The sequence below is a fragment of the Rhincodon typus genome, chromosome 5 (genome assembly GCF_021869965.1).
Source record: "Rhincodon typus isolate 14 chromosome 5, sRhiTyp1.1, whole genome shotgun sequence".
NCBI lineage: Eukaryota > Metazoa > Chordata > Chondrichthyes > Orectolobiformes > Rhincodontidae > Rhincodon > Rhincodon typus.
The window spans coordinates 74,712,964-74,728,417 of NC_063336.1; the positions used below are offsets into that span (position 1 = coordinate 74,712,964).

A 15,454-nucleotide genomic window follows, 5' to 3' on the forward strand; every position below is an offset into this window, starting at 1 on the left:
AGGCCCAGGATGGACATGTCCTTGCTCTTCTTGATCAATAATCCAATAACGATCAGGATCGTGTGGTGCAGGGGCATATTTCAAAGTTTGTAAATTACAAAACTTGGAAGAATTGTAAACTGTGTGGAGGACAGCGTGGCAGTTCAAAAGGACACTGACAAATTGGAGGAGTGGGCCAATAGATAGCTGATGCGATTCAATGCAGAAAAGTATGACGTGATGCAGTTTGGCAGGAAGAACATTGAAAGACAATATTCAATGGGGGGTACAATTCTAAATATGATGCAGGAGGAGAGTGATGTTGGTGTATATGCAGATATTGGAGGGGGCAGCACAATTCGAGAGAGCTGTTAGTAAAGCATACTGAAAAAGAAATTGCTGGGAGAAATTCAGGAGGTCTGGCAGCATCTGTGGAGAGTTGTTCTCTTCTATAAATGCTGCCAGATATGCTGAGATTCTCCAGCAATTTCTGTTTTTGTTTGTTTCAGATTTCTAGCATCTGCAGGTTTTAGTTTTATTCAAGTTAATAAAGCAGTGTCCTCGGATTTATTAAAGGGACGTAAAGTACAAGAGCAAAAGGAGGTAATGTTGAAACAATACAAGACCCTTGTTCGGCCTCATATGCAGTATTATGCAAGAGATGTGGGCACCACATTATAAAAAAGATCAGAATGCACTGTAGACAGTGTAGAAGCAATTTACAAGATTTGTTCCATGACCGAGAAACTTCAATTATGAGGATAAATTGAAGCAGTTGTGACTGTTCTCCTCAGAGAGCAGAAGGCTGAGAGGAGATCTGATAGAGATGTTCAAAATCTGGTAGGAGTAGATAGGGAGCTGTTTCAGCTCTTAAAAAGGAACAAGACGAGGTCACATATTTGAAGTGATATGCAAAAAGAAGCAAATATGATGCGAGAAAAAAGTGAGTACTTAGGGTATAGAATTGTACTGCCTGGAACTGTGGTGGAGGCAGGTTCATTTGAGGCATTCAACAGGATGATTATTTGGATAGAAATAGTGTGCAGGGGCACAAGGGAAAAATGGAAAATCGCCACTAGGTAATGATGCGTGTTGGAAGAACCAGTGCAGGTATTAAGGCCCAAATTGTCTCTTCCCGCACCATAACAATTCTATGACTCTATGAGCTCCTCTTGTTTTGTTTTCCTTGATTTTCTGAGTGCTCGTACATGTGTGTATGTGAGTAGAGAAGCAATGGTTTCTGGGGATTGGGGATGGGAACCGGAGGAGGAACCCACATTGGAAGGAAGTAAAGTTGGTAACATAAGTCATCTGTGACTTCACTCTGCATATCACCTGGGTAAACTAACTGAGCACTAAAAATGTGGAGGATTAGCTTCTGAAGTGCGTTAAGGATGGATCTCTACAGCAGTACGTTGAAGAGCCATTTACAGGATGTACTATTTTAGAACTAGCGTTATGCAAGAAAAAAGGCCAATTAATAATCTTGTAAAATAAACCTTTAGGGATGAGTGACCACAATATGATTGATGCAATTGAGGTTTATAAGAGGTATATAATTGAGGCATATAAGATGCTAAACAGAATTGATAAAGTAGACATAGGCAACAAATGTTTCCTCTTATAGGGCAATCCAGAATGAAAGGTTATAGTTTTTGGACAAGAGTCAGTAGATTTAAAACAGAGATGAAAAGAAATTATTTCTCTCAAAGGGTCATCAACCTCTTAAATTCACTAGCCCAAAGCGTGATGGATGCTGGGACACTGAAACCCTGAATAAATTTAAGGAATAGAGAGACAATTAGTAATGGATTGAAGGATTATGGGGAATAGTCAGAAAAGGAGAGCTGAGGCTGGGATGAAATCAGCTATGATCGTATTGAATGGCAAGTCAGGCTTGGGGACTGAATTGTCTACTCTTGCTCTTAGTTTTCATGATAGTATTTTACGTTATATGTTTGGAAGTGAGGTATTCAATCTGTGTGTTCAATCAAGTGTTAAATTTGAGTAAGGGAAATTATGAAGGCATGAGGCACAAACTGGCTGAGTTGGATTGGGAAAATATTTTAAAATGCATGACTGTACATAGGCAATGGATAGTCTTTAAAGAAGTATTACATGATTTCCAGCAACAATACATTCTTCCAAGGTGCAAAATGTCGAGAAAGATCAGAACTGTGGTCTACAAAGGAAGTTCAAGGCCTATGTAGTTGCTAGAAATAGTAGTTCTGAGGACTAGAAGCTTAATAGAATACAAAGGTGGACCAAGAAACCCATAACGAACTGTAGAATAGTATAGAATACGAATGCAATCCAGCAAAAAAATGAGTAGGTAAGGAGACCAAAATTTTACTTATTACTTCAGGTGCTGTCCCACCAAGCCTAACATAACTGCAGTAACATATTCCTACTTCTAAGCGCTATTCCTTTAAGTTAACCCATTAGCCTCTTTTAAGGGACCTGATCGAAAGCCTTCTTGCAATCCAAATACAGAGCAACCACTATTTCTCCTTGTCTATTAGAATAGTTAAAAAAAACTTCAGTAGATTAGTTAAGCAGGATTTCCCTTTCATAAATTCAAGCTGATATTGTCTAATCCCATTAATATTTCCCAATTGTTCTGTATTCACGAGCATTCTGAAGAATGAAAGGTGACTTCATTGAAACCTAAAATAATTAAGGGATAGACAGGGTCGATGCAGTAAGATGTATCCCTTGCTTCCAGAAACGAAGACCAGAAGGGCATAATTTAAAAATAAGGTTGAAACCACTTTAATCCGAGATGAGGAGAAATTATTTTACTCAGAAGGTTGTAAGCCTTTGAAATTCTCTACAGAAAACTGTGAAGACTCAGTCCTGGAATATGTTTAAGGTAGACACTGACAGATTTCTGATTACTAATGGTGTATAGGGGTATGGTGATGGGTTGAGTAAAAAGCATTGTAGAGGCTGATCTGTCATTATCATATTGAATGTTAAAACGAAACTGATGGGGTAATTCCTGTTCTAACGTTCTTGCATTCTTTTAAGGTTTTAGAAAAGATTTGTTATACTCAGAATTTATAATGTCCAGTCCATTACGGTGAGTTCTTGCATTCTGAATGTTTTATTAATAAATGCCTATATATGATTTCATCATAGAATCCCTGCAGGAAGCAGGCCATTTGGCCCATCAAGTCCACACCAACTCTCCGAAAGGCATCCCATCCAAACCCACCCTCTACCCTATCCCTGCATTTCCCACCCTAGACACTATGGGCAATTTAGCATAGCCTATCGACCTAACTTGCCCATCTTTGGACAGTGGGAGGAAACTGGAGCACCCGGAGGAAACCCATGCAGACACGGGGAGAACGTTGGCATAGACTGAGCTGGTGTGTTTGATTGCTGACATTTCATCACCCCGCTTGGTAACATAGTCAGTGCACCTTCAGTGAAGGGTTGGTGTTTTGTCCCACTTATTATTTATATGCATCCGGTTGCTGGGGTGGTTGGTATCACTTCTGGTTCTGTTTTTCAGTGGTTTGTATATCAGGTCCAGTTCAATGTGTTTGTTGATGGAGCTCTGGTTGGAATGCCAGGCCTCCAGGAATTCCAGGGCATGTCTCTGTTTGGCTTGTGCTATTATAGATGTGCTGTTCCAGTTGAAATCATGCCCTTCTTTGCCCGTGTGCATTGAGACCAGTGAGAATTGGTCATGTCTCTTGGTGGCTAGTTGGTGTTTGTGTATCCTTATTGTCAGTTTTCTTCCAGTTTGGCCTATGTAATGTTTGTCACAGTCCTTGCATGGTGTCTTGTATGTTAGTTTTATTGGTTGTGGGTATGGGGTCCTTTACGTTCATCAGTAGTTGTCACAGGATGGCTGTTGGTTTGTGGGCTACCTGATAACTAGGGGTCTGAGTAGTCTTGTGGTCATCTCTGATATGTCTCTGATGTACGGTAGGGTGACAGTAGTGTGCCCGGCCCTGTTGCATCGTCTTCAACAATACAAATCTTCCCAAAAATTTTAAGCGGGGAGAATGTGCAAACTCCACACAGACAGTAACCCAAGGCTGGAATCGAACCCGGGTCCCTGGCGCTGAGGCAGCAGTGCTAATCTCTGAGTCACCGTGCTGCCCTTCAAGAATTTCACCTTAAAGAATTTTGCTACGAGTTTATTTCAAAAACTGGAATACACAAATAAAAAAAAAAAAAACAGGATTTGGGGAACATCCTTTGGCCTAACTCACAAAGGAGCAGAGCAAAACAAATGATATCTCGCTATCTAATGTCTATGTACAGTCATGCCTTTTGAACCACAATTTAAATTCACACCACCATGCTCCTTCATCCACGACAGTATACTTCATTAGATATGTAGACCAAAACTGCACACTGTTCTCTATGTGCAGTCTCCAAAGTCTTAACTTAAGATTCCAGTCCCTTTGCAATGAAAGAGAACAAAAAGAACAAAAGAAAATTATAGTTCAGGAACAGACCCTTTGGTCCTCCAAGCCTGTGCCAAATGTCATGCCCTAACTAATCTAAAAAAAAAACAAACTTTCTGCCCTTATTCGGTCTTTATCCCTCTATTCCCTTCCTATTCATGTAAACATCCTCTTAAATGTCGCCAACATGCCCGCTTCCACCACCTCTTCTGGCAGTGCGTTTCAGGCTCCTACTACTGTGTGAAAACCTTCCCTGGCACACCTCCCTTAAACTTTCCCTCCGTCACCTTGAATCTGTGCCCCTCGTAATTGAAACTTCAACCCCGGAAAAAAGCCTCTGACTATCCACCCTATCTACGCCTCTCAATTGTGAGAGCCAAATGTCACTTTGTTAATATATTAATTCATGACATGTGGGTATCACTGTCTTGACCAGCATTTATTGCCAATCCTGACTTGCCCTTGAGAAGTTATGGTGAGTTGTCCTCTTTAACTGCTGCAGTCTATTGCTATAGATAGACGAACAATGCTGCTTCAGGAGGGAGATCCAGGATTTTGACCCAACAACACTTAAGAAACACCAATATATTTCCAAGTCAGGATGATGAGTGGCTTGGAGGGGAATTTGCAGGTAGTGGCGTTCCTGTGTATCTGCTGCCCTTGTCTTTCATATACTATTATATTTGAGATTTGGTTCATTATTTTAGATACAGTTTCTCTGACTCTCTTCACAGAACCACATTCTAAGTTCTACTCATATTGCTGTTTCTTACCACGGACAATGGAAATTGGATCTTGCCCCAGGGGTTTTCAACTAAAATCATATCACCATAATTCAACCCAACTGACAGACTTCAGAGATGCTTAAAATTAGCGGCTACTATTAATCAACTAAAGGTTCATGTTTTTGACTAATTTTCTAATGAAACAAATTATAACCATCCAGTTTGTCTAAACAGCAGCCTCTCTCAGTTGGAAGACTCTCACTCAAGTTAAAAGGCTGTAGGACCATGCCTGATTCCAAATTGAAAGAACATTGGAGATGCCATAACTTGTAAAAAACATTAAACAGAGGCTCTGTATGAACTTTAATATGCTATGTTTACTTGAACGCGAGGTCTAATTGTGTTCTGGCCAAACTAACTCAATAAATACTGTTAATTAGCCACTTAGCTTTTTTGCTGTGTGTGTAACCAACTGAATTAATTGCATACTTGCATCAATGAGAATGCTGCAATACTAACGGTCAGTGAAGCAACTGAGGACCTCCTGATATCTTGAAATGTTCTGCATAAATGAACAATTCTTTTTTCCTTCCTTCCATTCCAAAGCATATCATAGCGTATGATGTGCTTGAGATGTTTCTGACAGTTGAAAAGTACTAAACAACTAAATAATTATTTTATTCATGAAAGTAACAGACTATGCTTTATAATGTGAAAAGTAACCAAGACCATAGAATGACTTCTCACTATTATTCACTCAAGTTATCTAGAACCCAGGAATGCATAACATTATCTGTAGGCATCTGAAAAAATGGTGGTAAACAGCTCACATGACTAACTTTGGAAACAGGAGTCATCTCATTCATGAACATAGCTTAAAAAACTGCAAAGAAAACTTATTTTGTATTCAAACAAACTGTGTGGGCAGGTGCCTGCCATAATGGCAATTATATGCAGTATTACTTTATGCCACGAGCAGCACGGTGGCTCAATGGTTAAAACTGTAGCCTCACTGCCAGGGACCAAAGTTCGATTCCAGCCATGGGTGACCTGTATGTGTGGAGTTTGCACGTTCTCCACATGTCTGCTTGGGTTTCCACTGAGTGCTTCAGTTTCCTCCCACAGTTCAAAGATGTGCAGGATAGGTGGATGGCGATATCAAATGCTGGAATTACGGTGATAGGGTGGGAGCTCTTCAAAGGTTTGGTGCTGACTCAATAGGCCAAACAGTCTTGTTACATTCTGTGGGGATTCTATTTTAAAAATTTCATGTTCCTTCATCTGCCTATTTCAATGAAATATACTAAAAAATATTTGTGATATGATTGAGGCTTGGGGTTTGAAAACAAAAATAAACGATTAGGGCTGAAAGGCTCTTATTTAAATTTATTCTATGTTGCAATTCTACTTTTAACGTGTACTAATGCTCAAACATTAATACTGCAATTGTAAGAAATGATTTGTAGGTCTTTCCAAAAATACTGACATTAATAAAATAGTCCAAGGATGCAGCACGGAGTTAGTAAAATAATGAGGTGTCGGGCATTCATTTCTTTTGCTGTGCATAGAAATGATGAGCAAAAGCAATAAATTCATTGGTTACAACATGACTTAGCAACTGTTCAAGAACAAAAGAATATGCAACAAAAATGTCAAACAAATAAAAGAACACATTAAATACAAAATTCTGAATATCAAAAGTGTTGTTTGGTTCATTCAGCTTAGGGTCCCACAACTAGAAATTCTGAATATCAAGTGTTGTTTGTTTCATATAGCTTGGGGTCTCACAACTGCAGTGGGAGAAAAGCACATACAGCAAACTTTGTTTTAACTGGCGCTTCATGAACTGGCACTCTTGATAAACTGGCAAAAATTATATACCCGATACACAGTAAGTTTACTGTATCATTGCAGTTGCCGCCATGTCACAGTAGTCAGTTGAGGGTGTGAATAATAAGGCTCTCTGCCAGTAAGTTTTAGTTAAGGCACAGTTGCATTATTATTTAAGTGATTTATGCTGTAAATAAAAGTACAATATGGTGATAGGTATACCCGCTGCATTACACTTCTATTATTTAGTGTGTTCTTACATTGACTATGTACAATTCTCTGCCTGGTGCTCTGGTTTCGTCCCACAGTCCAAAGAAGTGCAAGTTAGTTGGATTCGGCGGGTTAAATTGCTCCGTAGTGTTCAGGATGTGTACATTAGGTCGATTAGATATATGCGGGGTTATGGTAATAGGGTGGGGGTGGCACAGACTCGATGGGCGAAATGGCCTTTATCGACACTGGAGGGATTCTATGATTTTAGCATGCAAGTTACTATCAAGCTGACTGTCCTAGGATAATAGTGAATTTCAATAGTGGGTCATTACACTCCCACCCTCACCCTATTCACCTGTAATAAGTGATTATTTTGGGTTATTTGAATTAGACTGACAGGCAAACAACGTAATGACTACAATGCTACTCTATATTTTAACACAGCTTCTCGTCTTGTCTTTAAACAGTTGCAAAACAAGGATCACTTCGAGCTAATTGTAAAGATAGATGCATCAATTTGTCTCCACAAGCTCTACAGCGCAGGCAAAATATACAAAAGTAAGGAAATAAAATTCCTTTACACAAATGTGGGCACTGGAACTCTGACTTCAACCTAAGTTGTTGCTGTTGCATAAAAGAAGCTTAGCACCCACTGGGGAGAGGTCCGCAGGGAGAAAAGAAGCATTCTTGAATTCTGCCACTAGTGTGCCAAACACACCTATGTTAGGTCCATCTGCAACAAGATTTACATTGCAAATAAAGAGGCGAATAACAGCACTACCACCGATTGTGGCATTACACCTGTTAACATTAATGGTCACTGACAGCTTGGTTACATGATAAAAATGGGCTGGGATCAAGTGTGCTCTTCTCAAAGACAAAGAGAACTGAACACTCCTGCAGATTCTCGCTACTCAGGTTTGCCGAAGACACTTTCTTCCCCCCAAGATATGTACGAATGTTCAATGATCAAGACATGCAGGTGAGCAACATTCATTATTCTGAGAACTACTGACTTTGTTCCACTTGACAGATTTAATATATTTCACAATTTTTTTTTCGTTTGGATTTGAGTTCTGTGGCAACTACCAGCAACCACTTACAAATCAAAGATATCAAAATGAGGTTAGTCCCAACACAATAAAATCAAAACCATGCCACAGAAGGAAATAATGAAGACATTTAAAAATAACTTTTCATATTTTTGTAAATGGAAACATTTTCCATTTTGAAGAGGGCATAGATTTAAAGTGATCTGCAAAACAAGCAAGGGTGAAGTGAGAAAAAAAAAATCTTTACTGAAAGTAGTAGTTAGGATATAGAACGCACTACCTGGAAATATGCTGGAGACAGGTTCAACTGTAGCATTCAAGACAGCATTGGATTTTTTTTTCTGGATAGGAATGGTGTGCAATGGTTTGGGGAAAATGGAGGAAATTAGCATTGGGTAATAATTTTCTTTTCGTGATATGGTGCAAGCATGATGAACTAAATGGCCTCCATCAGCACCGTAACATTTCTGAGATTCTGTGATTGAATAACTTGATTGTGTTATTTGATGGAGTAAGGGGGACAGTCATGAAAGTAGAGAAGATTTTTTTCATTCTTTGATAGGATGAGGTCATTGACAAGGCCAACATTATTTACCCATTGCAAAGTGAGCAGTCTTACCAGGGCATTTCAGACAGCAGTTACAATAACCAGATTGGAGTCACATGTGGGCCAGGCCAAGTCAGATCAGGAAATTTCCTTCCTTAAAGGGCATGAGTGAACCAGATAAGCTTTTGACGGCAATCAACGATAGTTTCACAATCATCATTTATGAGGCTAGTTTTCAATTCCAGGTTTATTTTTATTAACTGAATTTAAATTCCACCAGATGCCTTTGTTGGATTTGAAGCCATGTTCCTAGAACATTAGCCTGGGCCTCTGGACTACTAGTCCAGTCCCATTACACCAAATATATAAAATTACATATTTTATGTAATGATATCTGCCCAACAGGATGGTGGAGGCAGGTATTCTCGCAATGTTTAACAATCATCTGGTGAGCACTTAATATGCGACAACAAATTGTAGGGTACGGACCAAGTGCAGGCAAATTGGATTAGTGTAGTTGGGTGATTGTTGATAGGCGTAGTCATGGTGGGACCAAGGGACAGTTTCTATGCTGTATGAATCTATGACTCTATATCTGGATCTGATAAAGCTACATATAATCAATTGTTAGCACAATTACGATGCATGGAAAGGCAGGGTACTGGCTTAGTTGATATAAAACTGGCTAAGGAACAGAAAGCAAACAGTAGCAGTGCATGTTTGCTTTTTAGACTAGAAAGACATGTACAATAGTGTTGTGCGGAGGATAGTGTTGTCAGTCCATTTTCAAGGAATTAGGGACCTGACTTGGAAGTTATAATGTAAGCTTGCAGACAACACAAAATTCAAAATATATAGTCAACAATAAAGATTCTGGCTCCCTGCATTACTGGCACCCCAAACCTCCAATGGGCACTATTTACAAGATGCACTGCAGCAAATTTCAACCCTCCCTCAACAGCAACCTCAAAATCCATGATCTCTACCACCTAGATGAGTAAGGGCAGCAGATGCACATGAAAACTATCACTTGCAAGTCCTCTGCAAGCCACATAGCATCCAGACTTTGAATGATATTACCATTCCTACACTGTCAAAATCATGTGCCATTTACGCTATGTAATCAACAGAACACCTTGAATCTCCGTAACAGGTTCATCTCTACCTGTTTCAGCTTCTCTGCTACTGAAACATCATGTATGCCTTTTATCTCTCCACTGTTCCAATACTCTTAGAGCTTCCTAGCCTCCAAAAGCTTGAATACATTAGAACTTCGCTGCCTGCTCAGCCAGCATAATCATCCCTCCACTCCTGGCCTGGCAATGCTTCATTCTTATTGGAGTCCTTCCATGGTCTCACCTCTCCCCATGTCTGTAACATTCTCCTGCCATGCAACCTTCAGAGAACTCTGCATTCTTCCTGTGTTCTTGGGGCTCCCCATTTTATATCACTCCAGCATTGCTAACAGTGCTTGCGTTCAAAACTCTGGAATTCCTTACCTAAGCCTCTCCATCTCTTCTTAGGGATTTCTTTAAAACCTACTTTTAACCAAAATTTTGATAATTTGTTCTAATATCTCCTTGTGTGGCTCAGTGTTGAGCCACATTAAAGCAATATCATAAATGCAAATTAGTGCTATTGGACGATTATGAACAAAGAATTAAAGAGGATTAACTGGACATTTCATTCAGAATCAGTACAGGCACAATGGCCTCTATTCTACAATTCTCTGAAAATGTGATTTTTAAGTAATTAAATAGAATTGCATTTGTATTGCTCAGAATCATTAAGTTGATAAAACAGCTTCATCTGTTCAAAGAACTGAAGTGAAATATCCAAATTCTGAATGAGAATAGTTGGACACAAAACACAACAACTGATCAAATAGAGATAGTAAGAACTGCCGATGCTGGAAAGAGATAACACAGTGTGGAGCTGGAGGAGCACAACAGGCCAGGCAGCATCAGAGAGGCAGAAAAGTTTACGTTTCGGGTCGGGACCCTTCTTCAGAAATGGGGGATTCCTGAAGAAGGGTCCAGACCCGAAATGTCAACTTTCCTGCTCCTCTGATGCTGCCTGGCCTGCTGTGATCAAATATCTATACTTAGATAAGTTTAAAAATGACTGCTCAATCAATTGTAGTAAGGCAGCTTTTTTTTTTCGGAAGGTGAAACAGGTCAAAACCTTCTCCAGTGGGTCAAAATCTGCAAGACCTTCAAGCAAGGCAGGGCAAAAAAGACAGTTATACTTTAACAAGGGGACACATATGTCAGTCCACCAAGATGGGGTGCACTGGAAGGGGTGGAGCAACTACAATATAACAACACATTTACATATGCAGCTTTCAATTCAAGTGTGAATGGATACATATGAAGGGGGAAGAAATAGCAAAATGTTGTGGAGTGCAATTTTCTTACATACTGAGACATGACGTGAAAATGAACATCTGATAACTTGTTTGGAAACATTTATAGGTCAGGAACCATAATTCTTGTTTACGTGAATCAACAATTACTTACCTAACTCCATCCTGTGAGATGTAGGCAATTCTTTTGTAACCATGGTAAAATAATTGAAAAGGCCCTTGTAAGCCTGAAGCAAGCTCGAACAGAGATTATAATGGAAATTGTATGCATGCTGCATGCAGCTTTCTGGCACCACATAATTGCTGCCCTGAAAATAAAACAAGTTTGATGGAAATCAATTGAATTCACAAATTATGCAACCAGGAAATTAAAAAAAACTAAGACCTACAGGTAAGATAGCAAAGCAATTAACTTTAAGTACAACGTACAGCTATGGTCAAAGACAGCTGACCCGCCTCGATGACTCCCATGTTAAATTCCATACTAACCTAACAAACTGAAATTCAGCAATGCAAATCTTCTATTTGAACAACCTCTTACATTGGTGTTGTTGATACCTACTAATACATTTCCTTTATTCCTTTCCTTTTCAACCAACTTATTGCCCTGGACTGTTGATCTTCTCCAACACTGATATTTCAAATGGCAGATTTCACTTCCATCCTCAGTTACTGTCTTCCTCCCATTTACTCTAGCCCCATTACATTCATTTTTATGCTTTATACTTAGAAAGCTGAAATGTATTTTTCTCTCAGCTGAAGATGTCCCTCTGGCACATTAGGCTTACCGCATGGGAGTCAAGGATCTCGCCTATGTCCTTATCTTCTGTGCCAAAGGTGTAAAATGCCTTCTTACTCTCTAAATATAAATACATCTTTGTCAACCTTCTCTCATTTAATTCCACCAGGAACATTTTATCCTCTCCTCGCTGCTTTCTGAAGGACCATCCCCTATGACCACCTGGCTTATTCCTGTACATCCAACCATTACATGCCACTTTCCTGTGAAATTCAGGAAAATTAAACTTTGTCCATCACTAACTCTCTCAGCAATGTTCAGGCTAGGCTGAATTTATACTTACTCTCTCCAAGCATACTGCATCTGTGGCTCATCATACAGTTTCCTCTACACTTAATTGAACTCCTGAACACTTCTATACAGTCCAATGGTAGACCAGTGCAATCCCTGTCAATTACTGCTTCAATTCCCCATTCTGCTCTGCATGGCTTTCTTTGAATGAGCTCCAATACAAGTTTGAGGAATAGGTAGGTGAGTGTCTGTGTAAACATTAGCATAAGTGCTCAAAGTTAGGACATGCACATGTGCGTTTCAGAGATGGACTCAGGCCTGCCAACCCCCAGAAGAAATCAGAGATAGTAGGAACTGCAGATGCTGGAGAATCTGAGATAACAAGGTGTTATCTTCTTCAGAAGAAGGGTAGGCCCAAAACATCAGCCTTCCTGCTCCTCTGATGCTGCTTGGCCTGCTGTGTTCATCCAGCTCTACACTTTATTATCCCAGAAGAAATCAGACAGGATTCTCCCACAACTCCACCCACCCACTCTCCGTACCTCTTCCAGACATATGTACAATATGTCAGTATTTGATGAATAGGGCAGCAAGGTGGTACAGTGGCTAGTATTGCTGCTTCTCAGCACCGGGGACCTGGGCTTGATTCCTGCTTTGGATAACTGTCTGTGTGGAGTTTGCACATTCTGTCCATGTTCTGTGTGCCTTTCATCCAAGTGCTCTGGTTTCGTCCCACAGCCCAAAGATGTGCAAGTCAGGTGGGTTGGCCATGCTAAATTGCCCCATACTGTCCAGAGATGCACAGGTTAGGTGGATTAGCCACGGTATATACAGTGTTACAGCTATAAGGTGGGGTGGTGTGCTCTTCAGAAGTTCGGTGAAGACTCTATGGGCCAAATGGCATCCTTCCGCACTGTAGATTCTATTACTATCTGACTGAAATGGTGAATAGGAATGTACTGGTATTGGGTTTGCAGCATGAAAACAGACAGGCAGGTTGGGCCAAAGACTGATTTTGTGCCGCAGATTCTATGTAAGTAAGGGAAACCAACAAACCTAGGAACAAATCAGGAATAAAAGAAACAGCTCTAAAGTCCTTATCCATCTTTCAGTTTTAAAGAGAGTTGCAGATTCAATTATGCAATTCAAATGTCATGTGTGTGCAGACAAGTTCTGTCTTATTAACTTAAATCTAAATTTTCACTTCAATTCTCAATAAACATGCTGCATTTTAACTAGGGTTGGGTGTGAAGAGAGAAGAACAGAAAAGACCTCATTCTTTTTGTTCACATGTGGGACACTGGCATTGCTGGCTGGCCAGCATTTATCACCTGTCCTTAGTTGCCACTGAGAAGGTGGTGGTGAGCTGCCTTTTTTAACCGCTGGAGTCCATGTTTTGCAGGTTTACCCACAATGCCCTCAGGGAAGGAATTCCAGGATTTTGATCCAGTGACAGTGAAGGAACGCCGAGGTACTTCCAAGTCATGATGGTGAGTGGCTTGGAGGGGAATTTGCAGGTGGTGGTGTTCTCATGTATTTTTTGCCCTTGTCCTTTTAGAGAGAAGTGGTTGAGTGTTTGGAAGGTGCAGTCTAAGGATCTTCAGTTGACTTCTGCAGTGATTCTTGTAGACAGTACACATTGCTGCTACTAAGCTTTAGGGGAGGAGGAATGTTTATGGATATGGTATCAATCAAGTGGGCTTTGTCCTGGATGGATTCAAGCTTCTTGAGTGTTGTTAGAATTACACCCATCCAAGCAAGTGGGGAGTATTCCATCACACTCATGACTTATGCCTTGTAGATGGTGCACAGGCTTTCGGAGTCAGGGGAGGGGAGTTACGCGCCACAGTATGCATTGCCTTCGACATGCTCTTAGAATCATACAGTCACACAGCATGGAAACAGACCCTTCGGTCCAACCAGTCCATGCTGAACATAATCACAAACTAAACCTGCTCCTGGCCCATAACCCTTCAAACCATTCCTATTCAAGTACTTATCCAAATGTCTTCTTTTAAACATTGTAATTGTACTCACATCCACCACTTCTTCCAACACTGCTATTATTGCTATTACTGAGAGTTATTGCTATTACTGAGACTTGGTTGAGGGAAGGGCAAGATTGGCAACTAAATACCCCAGGGTATAGATGCTTCAGGCGGGATAGAGAGGTAGGTAAAAGGGGTGGAGGAGTTGTGTTACTGGTCAAAGAGGATATCACAGCTGTGCTGAAGGGGGGCACAATCGAGCAGTGAGGCAATATGAGCAGAGCTCAGAAATAGGAAGGGTGCTGTAACGACGTTGGGGCTGTACTACAGGCCTCCCAGCAGCGAGTGTAAGATACAGGTACAAATATGTAGACAGATGATGGAAAGATGTAGGAGCAACAGGGTGGTGGTGATGGGAGATTTTAAATTTTCCCAACATTGACTGGGATTCACTTAGTGTTAGGGGTTTAGATGGAGCAGAATTTGTAAGGAGATTCCAGGAGGGTTTTCTAGAACAGTATGTAAATAGCCCAACTCGGGAAGGGGGCATACTGGACCTGGTGTTGGGGAATTAGCCCGGCCAGGTGGTTGAAGTTTCAGTAGGGGATTACTTTGGGAATAGTGATCACAATTCCGTAAGTTTTAGAACACTGATGGAACAAGACGAGAGTGTTCCTAAAGGAAGAGTGATGAATTGGGAGAAGGCCAACTATAGCAAAATTTGGCAGGAGCTGGGGAATGTGGATTGGGAGCAGCTGTTCGAGGGTAAATCCACATTTGATATGTGGGAGGCTTTTAAAGAGAGGTTGATTAGAGTGCAGGACAGACATGTCCCTGTGAAAATGAGGGATAGAAAGGGCAAGATTAGGGAACCATGGATGACAGGTGAAATTGTGAGAGTAGCAAAGAGGAAAAAGGAAGCATACATAAGGTCGAGGCGACTGAAAACAGACAAAGCTTTGGAAGAATATCAGGAAAGTAGGACCAATCTGCAACGAGGAATTAAGAGGGCTAAAAGGGGTCATGAAATATCTTTAGCAAACAGGGTTAAGGAACATCCCAAAGCCTTCTTTTCATACATAAAGGAGCAAGAGGGTAACCAGAGAAAGGGTTGGCCCACTCAAGGACAAAGGAGGGAAGTTATGCGAGGAGTCAGAGAAAATGAGTGAGATTCTTAATGAGTACTTTGCGTCGGTATTCACTGAGGAGAGGGACATGACGGATGTTGAGGTTAGGAATAGATGTTTGATTACTCTAGGTCAAGTCGTCATAAGGAGGTGGGGGGGGGGGGGGGGGGG

The 15,454-nt window shown here is 40.7% G+C and overlaps 1 protein-coding gene across 6 annotated transcripts in view; it reads right to left on the minus strand.

The window, feature by feature from the left end:
• fam135a (family with sequence similarity 135 member A) overlaps positions 1-15,454 on the minus strand; it is a 312,830-nt gene that overhangs the window by 163,069 nt on the left and 134,307 nt on the right. For all 6 annotated transcript variants that reach the window (XR_007262130.1, XM_048597297.1, XM_048597296.1 and 3 more), the window contains one exon: positions 11,293-11,446. Coding sequence is in view for 5 of the 6 variants with exons in the window: in XM_048597297.1 (XP_048453254.1) it covers positions 11,293-11,446 (154 nt within the window). In the remaining variant the exon portion in view is untranslated. The remainder of the gene's footprint in view (positions 1-11,292; positions 11,447-15,454) is intronic.